Raw genomic sequence first — 17,093 nt, forward strand, 5'->3', positions numbered from 1 at the left:
AAGAAATAAACATAAATTGAAAATAAAAAGAAAGCAAAGAAAATAAATGAAAAGTGGACTCTAGACACTTACTTGCACTTGCATTCCATTGACTTCCATTGCGTCAGACTGAAAATTTGTAGAATTTTTGTGTGATGGTGAAGTGTTTAAATTGAAGTCTCCTTAACTCTAGACTTCTCTTATTTATAGACCATAAGGAGTGGACTGCATAATGCTCTTCTCTTAGCACAATCTACCTTCTTCCATTTTCTCGGAATTTCACAACCCATGACGTTGTCTTGATTGTGAAAGACCTTGCTCCTCAAGGTGGACACCTCGCGTCTTTACTTTTGCCTTACTCTTCAAACCCTACATTCTATATAGTGCTTTTGAATAAAACCACGTGCAAGTATGAACTTTTAAATCAGGTCCTTTTCGACTCGACTCATCTCATAATTAAAGTTCTGTTTTTTTATAGTTGAGTCCTTACTCCGTCAAATTTCTGTTTTTTTTTTTGTAATAAACCGATTTCGTTCAAGACTTTTTTGACTCAATTCTTATGAGTCAATTTACACTATAGTCAAATTTTGCAACAAAAATTGAAATTCGTACTAACAAAAAAATAATTAATTTTTATTTTATTTAATCAAATTAGTTGAGTTATTTTTATGTTACAAATTATATTATCACGTAAGATACTCCACTAAAGGCATCTTTCAAAAACTAAAGTTAGAATAACATAAAATGAGATTACATTATGAGATTACATTTGGAAAGATTTCGGGGAGAAATCAAGTGAGAAAACATAAAATAATAAATCACTATATCCAACTCAAAACTTTAAGGTAGTAAGTTAATGAGTCTCTTATCTTATTAACTCCTCACTCTTCCTTACTTTTTTCAATGTGGGACTAATTTCACTACTCCTAACATTTGCAACATTAACAATCTCCCCCTCAAGTGTGAGTCTCCTCCACATCAAACATCAATTTCCCTTTAGCTCCTCCACCACATATGAGTATTTATCTATCACACCGCCGTACCACACTGTGGGACATGCCGTCCGGACTACTTTTGTCGGGAAGACTTTCGATACTTCACCTTGAATATTTCTTAAACCAACCAATTAACCATCGGCTCTGATACCACTCAAGAGAAGGTGAGGTGAACTATGCTATTGAAGAAATTCCAGCCGATTGTGGAGAAGTTTTAGTAGTTTGTCGAAACTTAAATACCACAAGGATAATAGAAGATGAGAGTTGGCGACGCCACAACATCTTTCATATAAGATGCACTGTTGAAGAGAAGATTCGCAAGGTTATTATAGATAATTAAAGTTGTGAAAATGTTGTTTCAAATTATATGATAGATAAATTGAAATTTTCAATCAAGTTACATTCTCGTCCTTATAAGTTGCATTGATTAAAAAAAGAGAATAAAGTTAAAGTTACAAATAAATGTTTAGTCAATGACCAAATAAATGGAATTTTTAATAGTTAGCATGTTTATTCAAATCTTTCGTGGTTAATATTATCAATGGTTGAATTTTTTTATGATAAAAGATAATTAACTATTTTTAAAAGATATTAACTTGAGATAAATTACTCTTCTCACTAGCTTTTTGGTTGACGTTATCATGTTAAGACACGTTGCTAAAAAATTAAATAACTAATGGACTCGAATTAATTCTTTTTTAGAAATCAAATTGACTTGAATCAATGTAAACATTAATTCAGTCCCACTCCCCATAGCTTCATCGACCAAAAAGATTAGTTAAAAGTTCCCACAGCCAAAGGTGCGCGAAAGTAACGTAAAATGCCGTGGAAGGAAATAATGAGTGTAGACTGTAGATACTTGATAGAAAGGCAGAGACAGTAAATGGCGAAACATGAAACGGCAGCCAGAAATTACGTTCTTCTGTTTCCTCTGTAGCTGTAGCCTGTAGACCTCGACGTCACTCACACTCACTAATCACTTCTCTCTAACACCAAAACGTGTCAAAAGCGTTTCTTTCTCTTCTCGTTCTTCTCTTCTTCCAAACACTAAAGACTCAACGCAACGCACCAACACACGCACTTCTCTCTCTCTCATCACTGATCGCATCGTCAACCTCATCATCATCCATGGTCTCCAAGACCAGTGACTCTGCTTCTAAGCTTCGAGTTAGTTCCACTTTTACCCCCTCCCCAAACTCATAGCTATCCCTGTTCTGTTTCTTTCTTCGAATCAAACAATTTAAGTATCAGTGCTACCTGATCACGTGCTTCAATTAAATTGATTTTGATTATTGCAGAGAATTTTGAATTTAATCGCTTAGTCAAAGAGAACTCACTGTTACTGATAGAACCACTCTGTTCCTCTGTTTTTTTTCTCTCTCTGTACTGTGAATACCAGAATCACTTGAGTTCAGGAATAGGGCTTAGGATCACTTTGATCGTGAATTTTGATTCACTGTTAATAAAATGGTACAAGTTTATGTGCTAATTCGTGTGAGAATTGGAATTTACCACATTCTTTTGTTTGTGGACACTATTTTTTTCTTAAATGCGTGAAGGGGCTTTGATTCCTGAAGTAATATCTGAACATGATTATTATGATTTGTGATATAATGACAGAAACAACATGGGGAGTCTGCAAATGATGGTGTTGGTGGATCCTTGTTGATGAAGATAAATCAGTTGAGAAAGCAAATCCAGGCAGAGAGAATTGTCTTTGTTAAAGTAAGTCGGCAATTGTGTTTGTGTCCATTTTGTAGATGTGTTTGCTGGCCCAAAACATATTGGTAGCTATCAAACAATTGGGAGAAAAACAGGAACATAGACTAATTAGTATATCCTCAAATTTTGGATCATTAATTTCTTTATTATTGAATCAATTGTAGCGTTAAAAAATATACATGCTTAGGATGGAAGTCATTCTAGAGAATGGATCATCGGGGAGAAGCACCTTTTGGCTAATGGCTACAACCTCCCATTTATTCCATTCCTCGCCTCTCAATTGTAACCTCAGGAATTGTTGCATTTAGTTAGTTATCTTACTGAATCTTACTCATTGTGCTGTCATGCATCCAAGACATTCAACCTTGTTCTTGGACTGGATCCTCCTAAAAATTTTTTCTCACTATACATTCCATAAGTGAGACCAAGAAAAAATATGAGAAAGAAAATATTGAAGGGTTAGATATCACACGTTACATTCTCAATTGTGAAAAATTGAGAGGATCCATTTCCCTTTGTTCTTTCACTGTTTATGGAGCAAAACAGAATTAAACCTTAAAGGCACTAAATATATTGAGCACACTAGATTTTGTAGAGTAGTTAGTTTAGTTCTTCACTTGTCCTAGAAAAATTGGATACTGCCTGTGCTTAGGTGAAAAATCACAATCAAAATTAATAGCTCAAATTGTAACATTTTTTTTTTAAATTTACCAAAGATAATAAGGGGAGTGGGGAACAGGAGGCCCCAGGCTTGGATGCAAGAGTCTTAACCACTAAGCTGTGGATTCAACTACAAATTCTAACCTTTTGTATCAGTTGCAAACAAATTAGTTTATTCTACTGCCTTCTCAGGATAAGACTACTTTAGGAAAAAAAATGTGTTGAATGTATCTAATAGAAAATTGCAATGTGGCGATGCCTTTCTATTTTTTGTACCTTGCTGGTCAGCTTGCAATTACCCTTATTTATGTTTATGTAGGAAAAACTTAAGAAGAATGAGAAGATGCTAAAATGTCATACTTCAGTCATCATGTCAGCAATATCAAGTAGAGAATCTTCAGAGAGGGATGAAACAAGTGCAAGTCCCTTGCTTTCTTCCAGAATCGACCATCCTTTGTGTAAATTCAATGCTTTCTCTCATGGTTCAGGAGATAAAGACCATGGCAATCAAGACATATTACCTGCCACAACAATTAAGATTCCATATGTTGAAGGATTACCACCATATACATCTTGGATATTTTTGGGCAGGTTTGAAGTTTTAATTTCTAGTTAGGTTTTACATATATGAAATTTTTGCCATAAGGGGAAACTATGGGTTTCATGAATTGTATTCCATGTAGACATACAAACTTAAATTTCAAAATTGATTGATTGTTCCATCTGTTTAACATATCTTCTGTATTTCCAAATCTTTCACATGTAACAGAAATCAGAAAATGGCTGAAGATCAATCAGTTGTTGGAAGAAGGCGTATCTACTATGACCAACATGGAAGTGAAGCACTGATATGTAGTGACAGTGAGGAAGAGTTAACAGAACCAGAGGAAGAAAAACATGAATTTTCTGAGGCTGAAGACCGACTTCTATGGTAGGTTAAAATGGATATGATGGAGTTGTTTGTAAAAATTCCATCAGTTTTCGAAGAAAGATTCATGTAAAGAAGCAATTGATCTTGACAGTAAAAATTTTAGCTTGCCTATATGAATCCTTAGTAACATATGTAATTAAAAGTAGCATCAATGCTTTGTTGGAACTCAAAGTATTGTGATTGTGCAGGATTTGTAGTGCCATATTTGAATTCATCACCCATAATTTTCCATCTTTATCAAATTTTCAAAGTACTCCTTTCTTGAAAGTATTCTTAAAGTTTTCGTATGTTGACTTTTGAATTTACTAGGATGGCATTTGAGGAACATGGCATAAATGAAGATGTATTGGCTATTGTGAGCCAGTTTGTTGGGGGCACCAGTTTAGAAATTCAGGTAACAGAGTAATTTATGAGCAAGGCTATTATGCTTGATTGTTAAAATTAAATTGTAAATGAGGTATACACGGGAAGCCATTTTAATTCTTGGGGAAATGGCTTTTGTGAAACATATGCAGGAACGGTACAAAATCATGAAGGAAGATAACCTAAGAAATGTTGTCCAGCATTCAGAAGATACAGGAGAGCTTGAATCTTCTGTTGGCATTCATCGAGAGAAAAGCCTGAATGCTGCATTAGATTCTTTTGATAACCTCTTCTGCCGCCGGTGCCTGGTACATGCAAAATTGTTATTTTAAAACATTTTAAGCTTAATTGAAGCATCTGATGTGATAATTAACATCTTGTGAATGTATTCTTTTCTCCTTCCCTAGAGCAGGTTTTTGACTGTCAATTGCACGGTTGTTCTCAGCCTTTAATATACCCTGTGAGGAATCTGTTCATATGTTCATTTAGAGAGTAGATGCTCAATCTGATCCTTAAAATATATACAAGACATCAAAGTAGTATTGTTACATCAGTTTGACGCTTCATTGAACAGAATAACGATAACTTAAGGATCATCTCAAAAACTAAAAAAAAAAAGATGAAAAAAAGAAAAAAAAATATTATTAAGGACTGAATTGATATCTATTTGCTTGTCAGATCAACAAAGTCCTAAAATATTTTTGACGATTAACTTGATGTCAAGTATATCTTTGAAGGACCACGTTAAGGATAAAGGATTTACTGTTTCAAAACTAAATTTGCAGCAATTCCGCTACTTAGTTAATTTGACGGTTTCCTTGACAGTGTGAGAAGCTGACAGTTTGGTCTGGGCCTGAAGGTGATAGAATTCCATGCAGTGAACAGTGTTACCTTCAGGTATTCTTCGTCTTCGACATATGTTTCATAGTTAGAGGCAGATAGGAAAGTAGTGCTGTTACATGTTTTTAACTTCAAAAGAGATGAAAAAGGGTTAAATGAAGAATGGTTTTTCCTCCAATAGTATTCTAGATGTGATGCCTTCAACTATTCATTCACTTAGGCATTACTATGTTGCTGTTTTTTAATTACAATATTATCATAGTCAAAATATTCATCTGATGTATCCAGGCTTAATAACACATGCTTTCTTCTTCATACCTGATGAATTAGTGTCTCTATATCTGTGTGTAGAGTTAAAAAACCAAGCACCCAATTCTGAGTGCAACTAATCAAAGTATCATATATGTTTGATGAGGGAATTGTCTAAGACTCGTTGCCATTTCATTTGCCTGCAGTCGAAGGTTATAAAAAGTTTGTCAGAGAATTCCATGATCAGATCTTTTCAGGATAAGAAATCCACAATTATGGAAGAAGGATATTCGATATTGGCATCCTCCAATACCAAGGAACCTAATGATCAGCTTACTATGTCGTTTTCGACTGAAGTTGATTGTCATGAAGATCTGAATATAAATATTCCTGTCTCAGAAAGTGTGGGTAAACGGAAGAACACTAATCATTTAGACACAGCAGTATGTGTCTCAACATTGCCTCCTGATGATTCTCAGAATTCTTCAAAAAAGCAGAAAAGAATTGCCAATGATGAGGATACTACAATTATTGGTCATAGAAAGAGCCACAGCTTGGATGCATGTGATGAAGGTAAAGGCACCAGTGCAAATTTGGACAAATCTATTGAACATGCTTCAAATAAATCAGTAACTTTTTCTAGCACTTTCCATGGTGAGCAAGACAAAAGTGTTGGGGATGGACCAAAAGATGCTATAATTGAGAGAGAGTTCAAGGTTTCGAATCCAATGGAAGAAAAAGTTGATGGGATTCGTAGTTTCTCAGATTGGAAACCTCTTGAGAAAGAACTATACTTGAAGGGAATAGAAATGTTTGGCAGAAACAGGTATGGATATTTCTGTATTTCACCTCATATTAATGTGTTCTGGAATTCTAGGATGTCCAAAATTTAGTTTGAAGTATCTGTCGACTTCCTGTCTAATGTTTCATTTACTTATGTGTTAGTTTCAATTGCATTTTTTTTTCCTTGACAACATGCGTAGATATGGGGAAAAAGAGAAACCAACTTTGAAGAAGTATTTGTTGAACTTTCCCTGTGAATTTTTATGGAGTATATTAAATTGTTTGCCTTTTTTTTCTACAAGCAAACAATCATGTTTCAACTATATTCTCAAAAAGCAATTATTGTGCAGTTCACTTGAGAAAGGAAAATGATAAGGGTGGGGGAAAATAACTATGATATATATCAGCCAGAGGGATGGGGGATTCTGAGGGGAGTAGGGGAACAGACTAAAGGAAACTGTATTTGTCATCTAGTAACTTTCATTGCTTCTCTAACTAAATAACGGTATAATTGATTTGACTAATGCTTCCCAATAATACCGGTACTGTACTTAAATCAAAAGCTTTTCCATAGTTGTCTATTGAACTTGTGATATGTTCGACATATATCATCTATATGTTCTCTCAACAAAGCAATGTGGAATTCCTAAAATTCATGGTTTGAATTCTTTGTGCAGTTAACTTCCCTAGTTATGGTTCAGTAGTAAATAAAACCAAAGCTGAATGCATCATCTAGTCATAAATGTCCCACTATTTGTGGAGGTCTAAATTTTTCAAGTTTGTGCTCATCTAATGTGCAAATCATCCTATGTAGTTGTCTCATAGCAAGAAATTTACTTTCTGGCTTGAAGACTTGCATGGAAATAGCTAATTACATGCAAGCCGGTGCAGTGTCAATGCCCCATATATCAAGCGTTACCTCAAGTTCGACCGCTGATTGCAAGGGAAAAACTGATACACAATGCATGGTGAGAAATCCTGGTTTATTGTCCACATCTTTACCTTACGTTCTTTTTCTTTTTTAAGGCATGGTGAATATCAAAAAGGCAACTTTCCATATATAGTACACCTCACCTTTTGGGATGAGGTTTGGTTATTGTATTGTAACAAAATGTTGTTAGTTTATTAATGTAAAAATGTTTATATAGCCCAATTTGTGTGGATGTAGGATAATGCGTATCTCAATAATCTCATTTGACATTGAACTTTTAGAAATACGAATGATTACTGTATTTTTATCAAAGGAAAAAGAAAAACGAAATAAATAGTTACAGTATTTGATTATCAGAGGTTTGAAGGCATTTTATATTTAGCATCTTAATAACATCCGCAGGTTTTTACATATAAAGGGATTGAGTTACTTTTGTGAGCTGATGTATATTATACTCTTCTTTCTTATAATTTAGCCTTAGAAAGATTCTTGTTACTCATGTTTTGTTTCCTTATGTGTGGATAAGTTCATATTTTTAAAAGTAATAAAGTATTATCTGAAGGTTCAGCTTTACAAACTTGAATTTTTTATAGAAAGTTTGCTCTAGCAACTTCTACCAACCCCTTTTTCACTACCCTACTGTTTTTTTTTTTTTTTTTTTTTTTGTGCGCTTTTAGGACTCATTAGTTAGTTGGAGGAGTTAGTTACTATAAAATTTAGAAGGGATTAATTAATAATTAGGTATGATTGATCATTTTGAGAGTTGTCTCTTGGAGGTATTGTGGAGCACTTACTGTTCCACTGCCCATGTATATACACAGTTACACTTCTATTTTCCCCAATTTCTAGGGTAACTAGCACATTGTTAGTGATTTCCCTATTCAATACAAATTCCTATTATTCAATTCTAGTATTTTAATGATACTAGTGCTAACATTCACCAGTACACGACCATTTGATGCCACGATTGCTTTTAATGCGTGTTTTAATGTTAGAACCAAGATATTGCGTCAAGGTCCCGGCTGCTGAGGAAAAGGGGCAAAACAAGGAAGTTCAAATATTCCTGGAAGTCTGCTGGCCATCCATCAATATGGAAAAGAATTGCTGATGGGAAAAATCAATCTTGCAAGCAGTATACACCATGTGGATGTCAGTCAATGTGTGGAAAGCAATGCCCTTGTGCTAATGTTGGAAATTGCTGTGAAAAATACTGTGGGTATGTCCATTTTTTTCATTTAGTTAAGTAACTTATTCAGTAACAAAATAGGAGAGAAAATTGCAGGGTAGTTCATGTTTTTGTTGGCCATTGATGGAATCTAATGACGGTGGTTAAATATGGTTACCTGGTTAGCCAAGGCATTGAACACATAAAGGAATAAACAGTACACAGAGATATATAAGTATAACTGTAAACATGAAGCTATTCTCTTCAAAACTTTTCTTTTCCATGATTGGAAAAGCTCCTAAAATGCATTTTGAACTTAATTTGTGAACTACTGTACAACATGAATAATGGAATTGTTAACAAGCTATGATTTAAATGTAGTAAATTAGCTCTTCTACCTTCAGTTGTTCAAAGAGCTGCAAAAATCGGTTTAGAGGATGCCATTGTGCCAAGAGTCAGTGCAGAAGTCGCCAATGCCCATGCTTTGCTGCTGGACGTGAATGTGACCCAGATGTCTGTCGAAATTGCTGGGTTAGGTAATGTGTGAAATATCTCTTCTGTGAACTTGATTTTATGCCTCCCTAGGAAGGAATTAATGTGTCTGATTTCTAATAGTTCATTCAAAAAGTGATAATCTGTAACATCTATATGCGAACAATTCTGCCACACTGACTCTTATTTTTCCTTTTAGGTATTTCATGACAAAGTGTAAACTTTTAGTCTCCTTTGCGTCATATCTGTATATCTAGGCTGATTTTAGAAGACACCATGCAATGATTCAATCATTATGTTTAGTTCTGGTTTGGAGAAGTATTAGGTGTGGCCCTTCCCTCAGACCTTGCGTTAACGCATGATGTTTGTGCACCGGGCAACCCCTCACCCCACTCATTTCCTTCCAAATTACAGAAAAATATTGCAATTGTTCGAATATTCTTGACTCCATCATATGCACATTATCTGGGGACCAATCCGTTTCTCGGATCTTGCGTTAATGCAGTATGCTTGTATACTAGGCAGCGCCCGTCCCCCTCATTTCCAATTTCCATCCACCATTAAAATATATATATATATATATATATATATCGCAATAGATGGTGTTGATATCATATTCAAATAATTCAGTCAATTAGCTGTTAGGTGTCAATTAAGTTAGATTAGGTTAGAGTAGAATCAATTATGAATAATTGTGTTTTATCTTTAGCAGGTATTGTAATGATTAATTAGTGTATATAATATATGAGCTGAGGAGTTCAGTAACCTCAAGCTTTTCACAATAAATCACTGTCTAAACATGGTATCAGAGCATAGGGTTCTTTTCTGTTTTCCAGCCCTTTTCTGGTTTTTCAGCCACCAGTGTGGTGTTCTATCAGTTCGCTGCTCTTATCTGGGAAAATCAAGCCAACAGTCAACCTCAGAATGTTCCGGTCAGTCACCTCACAGAAACCCACCTCCGGCGAGCTGCTCATGCGCTTCCACACGCTGCTTTTGTCCAATCAGTCCGCCGGAGCGTGAAGCCCACGCGCCACCTTCCGGAGCTCCGCTTTCGGCACTATCAATGCCGTTCAACTCGTTGGTGATTCCTGGTTCCGATTTTGGCACCGGTGGTAGTTAGAAGTCACTCCATCATTATTTTCTTTAAACCATCCATTTCACTGCCCCTGTTCAACCCTTCTCAGCCCAATTTCACGTAACTCTGCCCCCTGTTCAGCCCCTTTAATTTTTCATCTCTCTTCTCAAATTTTGTTTCTGTTTCTATCGTTTTCTTCCTTGTGAACCGTCCCTTAGCCTCTTCTATTAAAAAAAAAAAAGTCCTTTTGTACAACTTCTGAACCTTAAAATGCAGTGTTTTTATTTTTTTATTTTTTTATTTTTAATTCAGAATGTCCGTTGCTAGTGCAAATACTCCAGCAGAAGGTTTAACAACCCCAACATTCATCCTAAACTATCCAATACCATACCAATTACGTTTGCCTTTTCTGGTACTCCTACAATTACATCTGAAAAATTGAATGGTATAAACTTCTTTGGGTGGTCAGCATCTGTAGAATTATGATTCTTAGGTCAAGGTCTCTCAGACCACCTCACTAAATCACCCCATGAAATTCCTGAAGAAAATAGAACTCAATGGGAAAGGTTTGACTATCAATTGTGTGCATTATTATGGCAGTCAGTTGATCCTGCAATCTTAGTTAATTTAAGGTCTTTTAAGACCTGTTCTTCCTTTTGGAAAAAGACTTGCAGCTTATTTGCAAATGATATCCAGTGCCTATATGATTCCACTCAGAAATTGGCTTTCCCTTGAGCAGATTGATCATGATGTGACTAGTTTTGGTACTCGATCCCAAGCTGCAATGGAGGAGTTAAACTTGTTTTTACAAGCCGACACTCTAGAAGCCCTCAAGACAAAGTTAGATAATTTATATATGGTGATGGTTCTGCATCCAAAGTTGTTGGCACAGGAGTTGGCTGTCTTTGACCTCAGTTTTATTTGTCAAAAACTACCCTTTCAATTTAATTTCACTCAGCAAACTTACCCGGTCTCTTAATTGTTGTGTCACATTTGATGCTGATTCCTTTGTTATACAGGACCGTCGTACGGGGAAGACGGTTGGTGCAGGATATGAGTCACAAGGTCTCTACCATCTTAGGTCAACTCATCCTGTGGTCTGTATGAGTGTTGCATCACCTAATCTCCTTCATAATCGGTTAGGTCATCCGAGTCTGTCAAAGCTTAAAACTATGGTTCCTACTTATGCTAAGTTAGTCTTTGAAATGTGAATCCTGCAAACTTGAAAAGCATGTTAGGTCTTACTTTGTTAATTACAATAAGAATCAATACGAGTCATTTCCTTTCTCTTATTCAATTTGATATATGGGGTCCTAGTCGTGGGTCTTCTTCTTCGGGCTTTAAGTGTTTTGTTACTTTCATTGATGGTTTTTCTCATTGTACTTGGTTATATTTAATGAAAGATTGTTCTGAACTATTTTCCATCTTTACTTCCTTTGTTGCTGAAATTCAGACACAGTTTGATAAAACTATTAGGGTTCTCCGTAGCGACCAGAGAATATTTTTCCAAATCTTTTTTTTTCTTTAGGACATCTCATGGTATTTTGCACCAGTCCACATGTTCCCATACACCACAACAAAATGGAGTTGCCGAAAGAAAAAATAGACGTCTCGTTGAAACAGCCCGTACTTTACCGTTACATTCTAATGTCCCTATATGTTTTTGGGGAGATGCAGTCTTAACAGCTTGTTATTTAATTAACTGTATGCCATCCTCTTTTTTAAATAACCAAGTTCCTCATTCCATTTTGTTCCCTAAGGATAAATTGTACCATGTTCCTCCCTGTGTGTTTATGTGTACTTGTTTTGTTCATAATCTCTCTCCTGTTCAAGATAACTTATCTGTTCGGTCTATTAATATATTTTTCTTGGTTACTCTAGGCTCCAAAAAGGGTATAGATGTTACTCTCCTATCACTCATCGTCATTATGTTTCTGCTGATGTGACATTTTTTGAAGACACACCATACTTTACCTCATACTTTACCTCGCATGTTGACTCTAATGTTGTCTTAGAAGTTCTTCCAATTCCTTATTTTGGTCCACCCTTATTGCCCTTACCAAAAAATCCAACAACCACCACAAATGGTTCCTCCGCTAACGCTGATAGTGTCATCATCCCTCAAACCATTACTTCTAGTCCACCACAACAACCATTAATTGTCTATCACCGTCGCCCTTGGCCAAATCATTCATAGTCTGAGATGGTAGAGGATGGTGATACATGTTCTACTCCTTTGGGTCCCCCTACTTCGGATCAAACTGTATCTGTTGATGAGCTTAAGATTGCTCTTCGGAAAGGTAATCGTACCACTAGAAATCCTCATCCAATTTATAATTTCTTGAGCTTTCATCGATTGTCCCCACCATACTATGCTGTTGTTTCCACATTATCTTCTATACCTACTCCTAAGTGTGTCAATGAGGCACTTTCTCATCCAGAATGGAGACAAGCTATGATTGATGAAATGAATGCTCGAGTATAGTGGTACATGGGAGTTGGTTTGTCTTCCTCCAGGAAATTCAGTGTTTGGGTCCCTATGCATGTATGTTGTTAAGGTTGGACTTGATGGTTCAGTTGATCGTCTCAAGGCTCATTTGGTTGCCAAGGGTTACAGTCAAACATATGGGGATTATCAAGAAACTTTTTCTCCGGTAGCAAAGATTGCTTCTGTCCACACATTTCTTTGTATTGAAGCAATCCGTCATTGGCCATTGTATCAATTAGATATCAAGAATGCTTTTCTTCACGGAGACCTTCACGAGGAAGTATACATAGAGCAGCCACCTGGATTTATTGCTCAGGGGGAGTCAAGATTGGTTTGCAAGTTGAATCGCTACCTTTATGGGTTAAAACAATCTCCACGAGCTTGGTTTAGCAAATTCAGCTCTGTTGTTCAAAGATTTGGCATGAAAAGAAGCGAATCTGACCACTCAGTGTTCTATCAACACAACTCACATGGACAGTGCATCTATCTGGTTGTTTATGTTGATGATATAGTCATCACTAGCAATAATTATGAGGGGATAACAAAGTTGAAAAAACTGCTGTTTCATCACTTTCAAACTAAGGATTTAAACTCAAGTACTCCCTTGGTATTGAGTTGGCTCAATCTAAAGATGATGTTGCTATATCGTGGAAATATGCCCTTGATATATTGGAAGAAACAGGTTTGTTGAATTGCAAACCTGTTGACAGTCCAATGATCCTGATATCAAATTACTACCTAACCAAGGGGAACATTTTTCTGATCCTGAGAGATATCGAAGACTTGTAGGAAAACTGAACTATCTCATTATTACTAGACCAGATATTTCATACCCTATTAGTGTAGTGAGTCAGTTTATGCAATCTTCTTGCACTGATCATCAGGATGTTGTAATGTGAATTGTAAAATATATCAAGAAAGCCCCAGGCCAAGGATTACTATACAAAGACAAAAGAAATACCCAAGTCATTGGCTATTGTGATGCCCATTGGGAAGGTTCTCCTATTAGGATCTACTTCTGGGTATTGTGTCTTTCTTAATGGAAACCTTATATCCTGGAAAAGTCAGAAACAAAGTGTTGTTGCCCGATCAAGTGCAGAAGCTGAGTATCGTGCCATGGCGAGTTGTGAGTTAATATGGGTCTAGCAGTTCCTTTCAGAGTTGAAGTTCGGGACAGTTAACCAAATAAAGTTATATTGTGATAATCAAGCAGCACTCCACATTGCCTCCAATCCAGTATTTCATGAAAGAACTAAACACAGAGGTGGATTGTCATTTCATAAGGCAGAGGTTATATCTAAAGAAATTATCACTGAATTTGTTAATTCAAGTGAACAATTGGCTGATATTCTCACAAAGTTTCTCAAAGGTCCTCGTAGTAATTACATTTCTAACATGTTTGGTGCATATAATATATATGCTCCAGCTTTAGGGGGGATGTTGATATTATATTCAGATAATTCAGTCAATTAGCTGTTAGGTGTCAACTAGGTTAGATTAGAATCTATTGTGAATAATTGTGTTTTTTCTTTAGTAGGTATTGTAATGATTTAGTGTATATAAATATATGAGCTAAGGAGTTCAATAACCTCAAGCTTTTCAAATTAAAATCACTGCCTAAACAGATGGAATATTCTTGACTCCAAATGCACATGATCTGGTGGCATAACAATGCACCTACTTTAACCCACATATCTCTCTCTCTCTCTCTCATGAAGAAGGGGTGTCTTTAATTTTTGGTTTCTTCTTTAATAATACTCTTTTTTTCATTTTATTAATGATGGAATTGTTCTATGGTGTTTCTGGTCATGGTATGGGCTATGCCGGTGGTTGTTTAAAGAATATTCATTGATTATTCCATGTAGTATGATTTTTTGGTATCAGTTTATGGTAGTAAGAACATGGTTGAATTTCTTTTAAAAAGAAAATAAATAAATATAGGGACTTGATTAGAAACTTTTAAATTGTAGGAGATCAAATTGAGAATTGATTAAAACTATATAGCCTTCTAGAGTAATTAAACTGGTAAATCATTTATCCTTCAAGAAAATGTAAGGCAGTTCTTAAACCAAAAAAATAGGTAATTGCTGGAGAGATAATTGTGTTACTAAGACAGACTGTGAGTTGATTTTTTTCAACTTCACCATAACCTTAATGTCAATTGAAACCACAGCAATTACTTTGGAGTTTGGACTGATGTCCTGCCTCCCTCTGAACATTTTCCAATGGTTACTTATAAATATTACATTCTTCATTCAGTTGTGGAGATGGTTCATTAGGGGAGCCCCCTCGTCGTGGAGATGGTCAATGTGGAAATATGAGGCTTCTCTTGAGGCAGCAACAGAGGGTTAGCAACCATGAGCTTGTTTGTTTAATATTTTCTGCATTCCATTCTTATTTTTATGAATAAAAATCATGATTGGGTGATGCAATTATGTCTGCCTCAAGTGTATTGTTCTTATGCTTATGCCTCTCAGATTCTCTTGGCAAAGTCTGATATTGCAGGATGGGGAGCCTTCTTGAAGGTTGAGACTTGAGATTCATGGGACTTGTTTGTTTTCTGTTAATTTTAGTTTGTTCCTGTTACTCATTGGTGATAACATTTCAGAACCCAGTTAACAAAAATGATTATCTAGGAGAGTACACAGGGGAACTGATCTCCCACCGAGAAGCAGATAAACGTGGGAAAATATATGATCGTGCAAACTCCTCTTTCCTATTCGACTTAAATGATCAGGCAAGTGGCTCGTGTCACCCACATTTTATCTAAATTTGTTGTTTTTTCTGGCTCCTGTTGATTTGAGGTTCCTTGTAATCTTTGAGTGATCGATCATATTCCTTTTACCTTTCAACTGCACAATATTTTATTTTTTTGTAACATGTTATGATAGTAAACCACTGATTTTCTGGCTGAAATTTTTAGTAGAGACAGTCTGTGACACAGTAGATCTCAGCCAATAGGAATTCTTAGTTGATGTATATTTTTTAGCTATGCTTTAATCAATCTAGTTTTCCTTCATGCTTCTTTCATGGAAAGCTATAGTTTACTGAGGTTTCCTATGATTACTTATGACTCTACATGTGATATCTATCTCTTTACAGTATGTTCTTGATGCTTATCGCAAAGGAGATAAGTTGAAATTTGCGAACCACTCCTCAAATCCCAACTGCTATGCTAAGGTGAGGCCAGAAACTCATGTCTTTGGGGAGTTCCAAAGCTTAACCATTTTTTTCTTCAATGAAAGAAACCTTGACCTTTTAGTATCTGTATTTTGAAGTTGATCTTTAAATTGTCCAATTGTTGGCCACTTGTTCTGGCTGCGTAGGTGATGTTGGTTGCTGGAGACCACCGAGTAGGCATATTTGCCAAGGAACATATTGATGCTAGTGAGGAGTTGTTCTATGATTACCGCTATGGTCCAGATCAAGCACCACCATGGGCACGTAAACCTGAGGCATCCAAGAGAGATGAATCAGCAGTTACTCAAGGCAGAGCAAAGAAACACCAGTCACATTGAATATGGCATGGCGTAAGGTTTACAATGTATATACTTTTGGCTTCTACCAGTATATTCTCTCCTGAGACAAACTTGTGGAGTAAGCGATTAAATTAGTCTTAAAGTTGGCATCATCCAACTTTAAATCTATCCCTAAGGGTCTGTTTGGTTGGGATAAAAATTGGAGTGGAAAATTTCATGCTTGATCTCTGTATTCTTATACATTGATTTATTTATGAAAACTTCTACTCCCTTTTTGCCTCTAACCAAACACACCATAGTTACAAATGCTTCCAACTTTTTAGCTCGGGAAAAGCTGATCAAGTTGGTTCTTAGTATTGACAGTATCAAGGACCTCTTGAGATTTTTGAATTTAGGGGAGGATTTAAAGTTGGTTGGCAACCTTAGTGACTATTTTGTTGCCTTACTCCAATCATGTGTGACGTCCTATGTGCATGGAGGAAACGTGCCATAAGGAATCAAAATAATAATAGGTATGCATATGCTAGTATGACTAAGGTATTCGTATGAAATATATGATACAGTTAAACAATAAAGGATATGGTCAATAAGCTATTTGAGTAGGGACTAAGTATAGAAATTCGAATCCGAGGTTTATTTATTTTCCCATGTAAAATACCTTGATCTGGCATTTTTTTTTTTGTGAATAAAATGTATATGTTGCTATAACTGTATAAGCTTGAATTAAGACGTTTGATTGCTAAGACAGTAGAAATAAAGTACTAATTTGTGTTTCGGGAGGGGTTGTGTTATATATATCTTCACCGTTATATACACCTTTTAGATTTTATTGATATACAAACGAATACAAAAATACTACATGCATATTAAAAATCAGTCATCATATCATGTATTTGTGTTTAAATATATATATGATTGTGTCTAATCTGCATGTAGCTTTT

General features: G+C 35.7%; 1 protein-coding gene across 2 annotated transcripts; it reads left to right on the top strand.

Moving 5' to 3' along the window:
• The first annotated feature begins 1,717 nt into the window (after positions 1–1,717).
• On the top strand, positions 1,718–16,860 carry LOC112710560 (histone-lysine N-methyltransferase EZA1). 2 transcript variants are annotated; one of them, XR_003156895.3, is made up of 17 exons: positions 1,718–2,141; positions 2,595–2,699; positions 3,676–3,947; positions 4,126–4,287; positions 4,597–4,681; positions 4,803–4,958; positions 5,063–5,110; positions 5,476–5,547; positions 5,946–6,565; positions 7,337–7,490; positions 8,449–8,669; positions 9,000–9,154; positions 14,933–15,020; positions 15,151–15,198; positions 15,282–15,410; positions 15,776–15,853; positions 16,000–16,860. XR_003156895.3 is itself a non-coding variant. In XM_025762829.3 (17 exons), exons 1-17 carry the CDS (start codon positions 2,103–2,105, stop codon positions 16,189–16,191), a joined length of 2,601 nt encoding a protein of 866 aa, XP_025618614.1. In that variant the 5' UTR covers positions 1,718–2,102; the 3' UTR covers positions 16,192–16,860. The 2 variants fall into 2 exon arrangements, 1 of the variants encoding a protein (XP_025618614.1); XM_025762829.3 differs by having other exon boundaries at positions 9,023–9,154.
• The last annotated feature ends 233 nt before the right edge of the window (positions 16,861–17,093 follow it).

Source organism: Arachis hypogaea, chromosome 9, assembly GCF_003086295.3.
Source record: "Arachis hypogaea cultivar Tifrunner chromosome 9, arahy.Tifrunner.gnm2.J5K5, whole genome shotgun sequence".
In the NCBI taxonomy this organism is placed as follows: domain Eukaryota; kingdom Viridiplantae; phylum Streptophyta; class Magnoliopsida; order Fabales; family Fabaceae; genus Arachis; species Arachis hypogaea.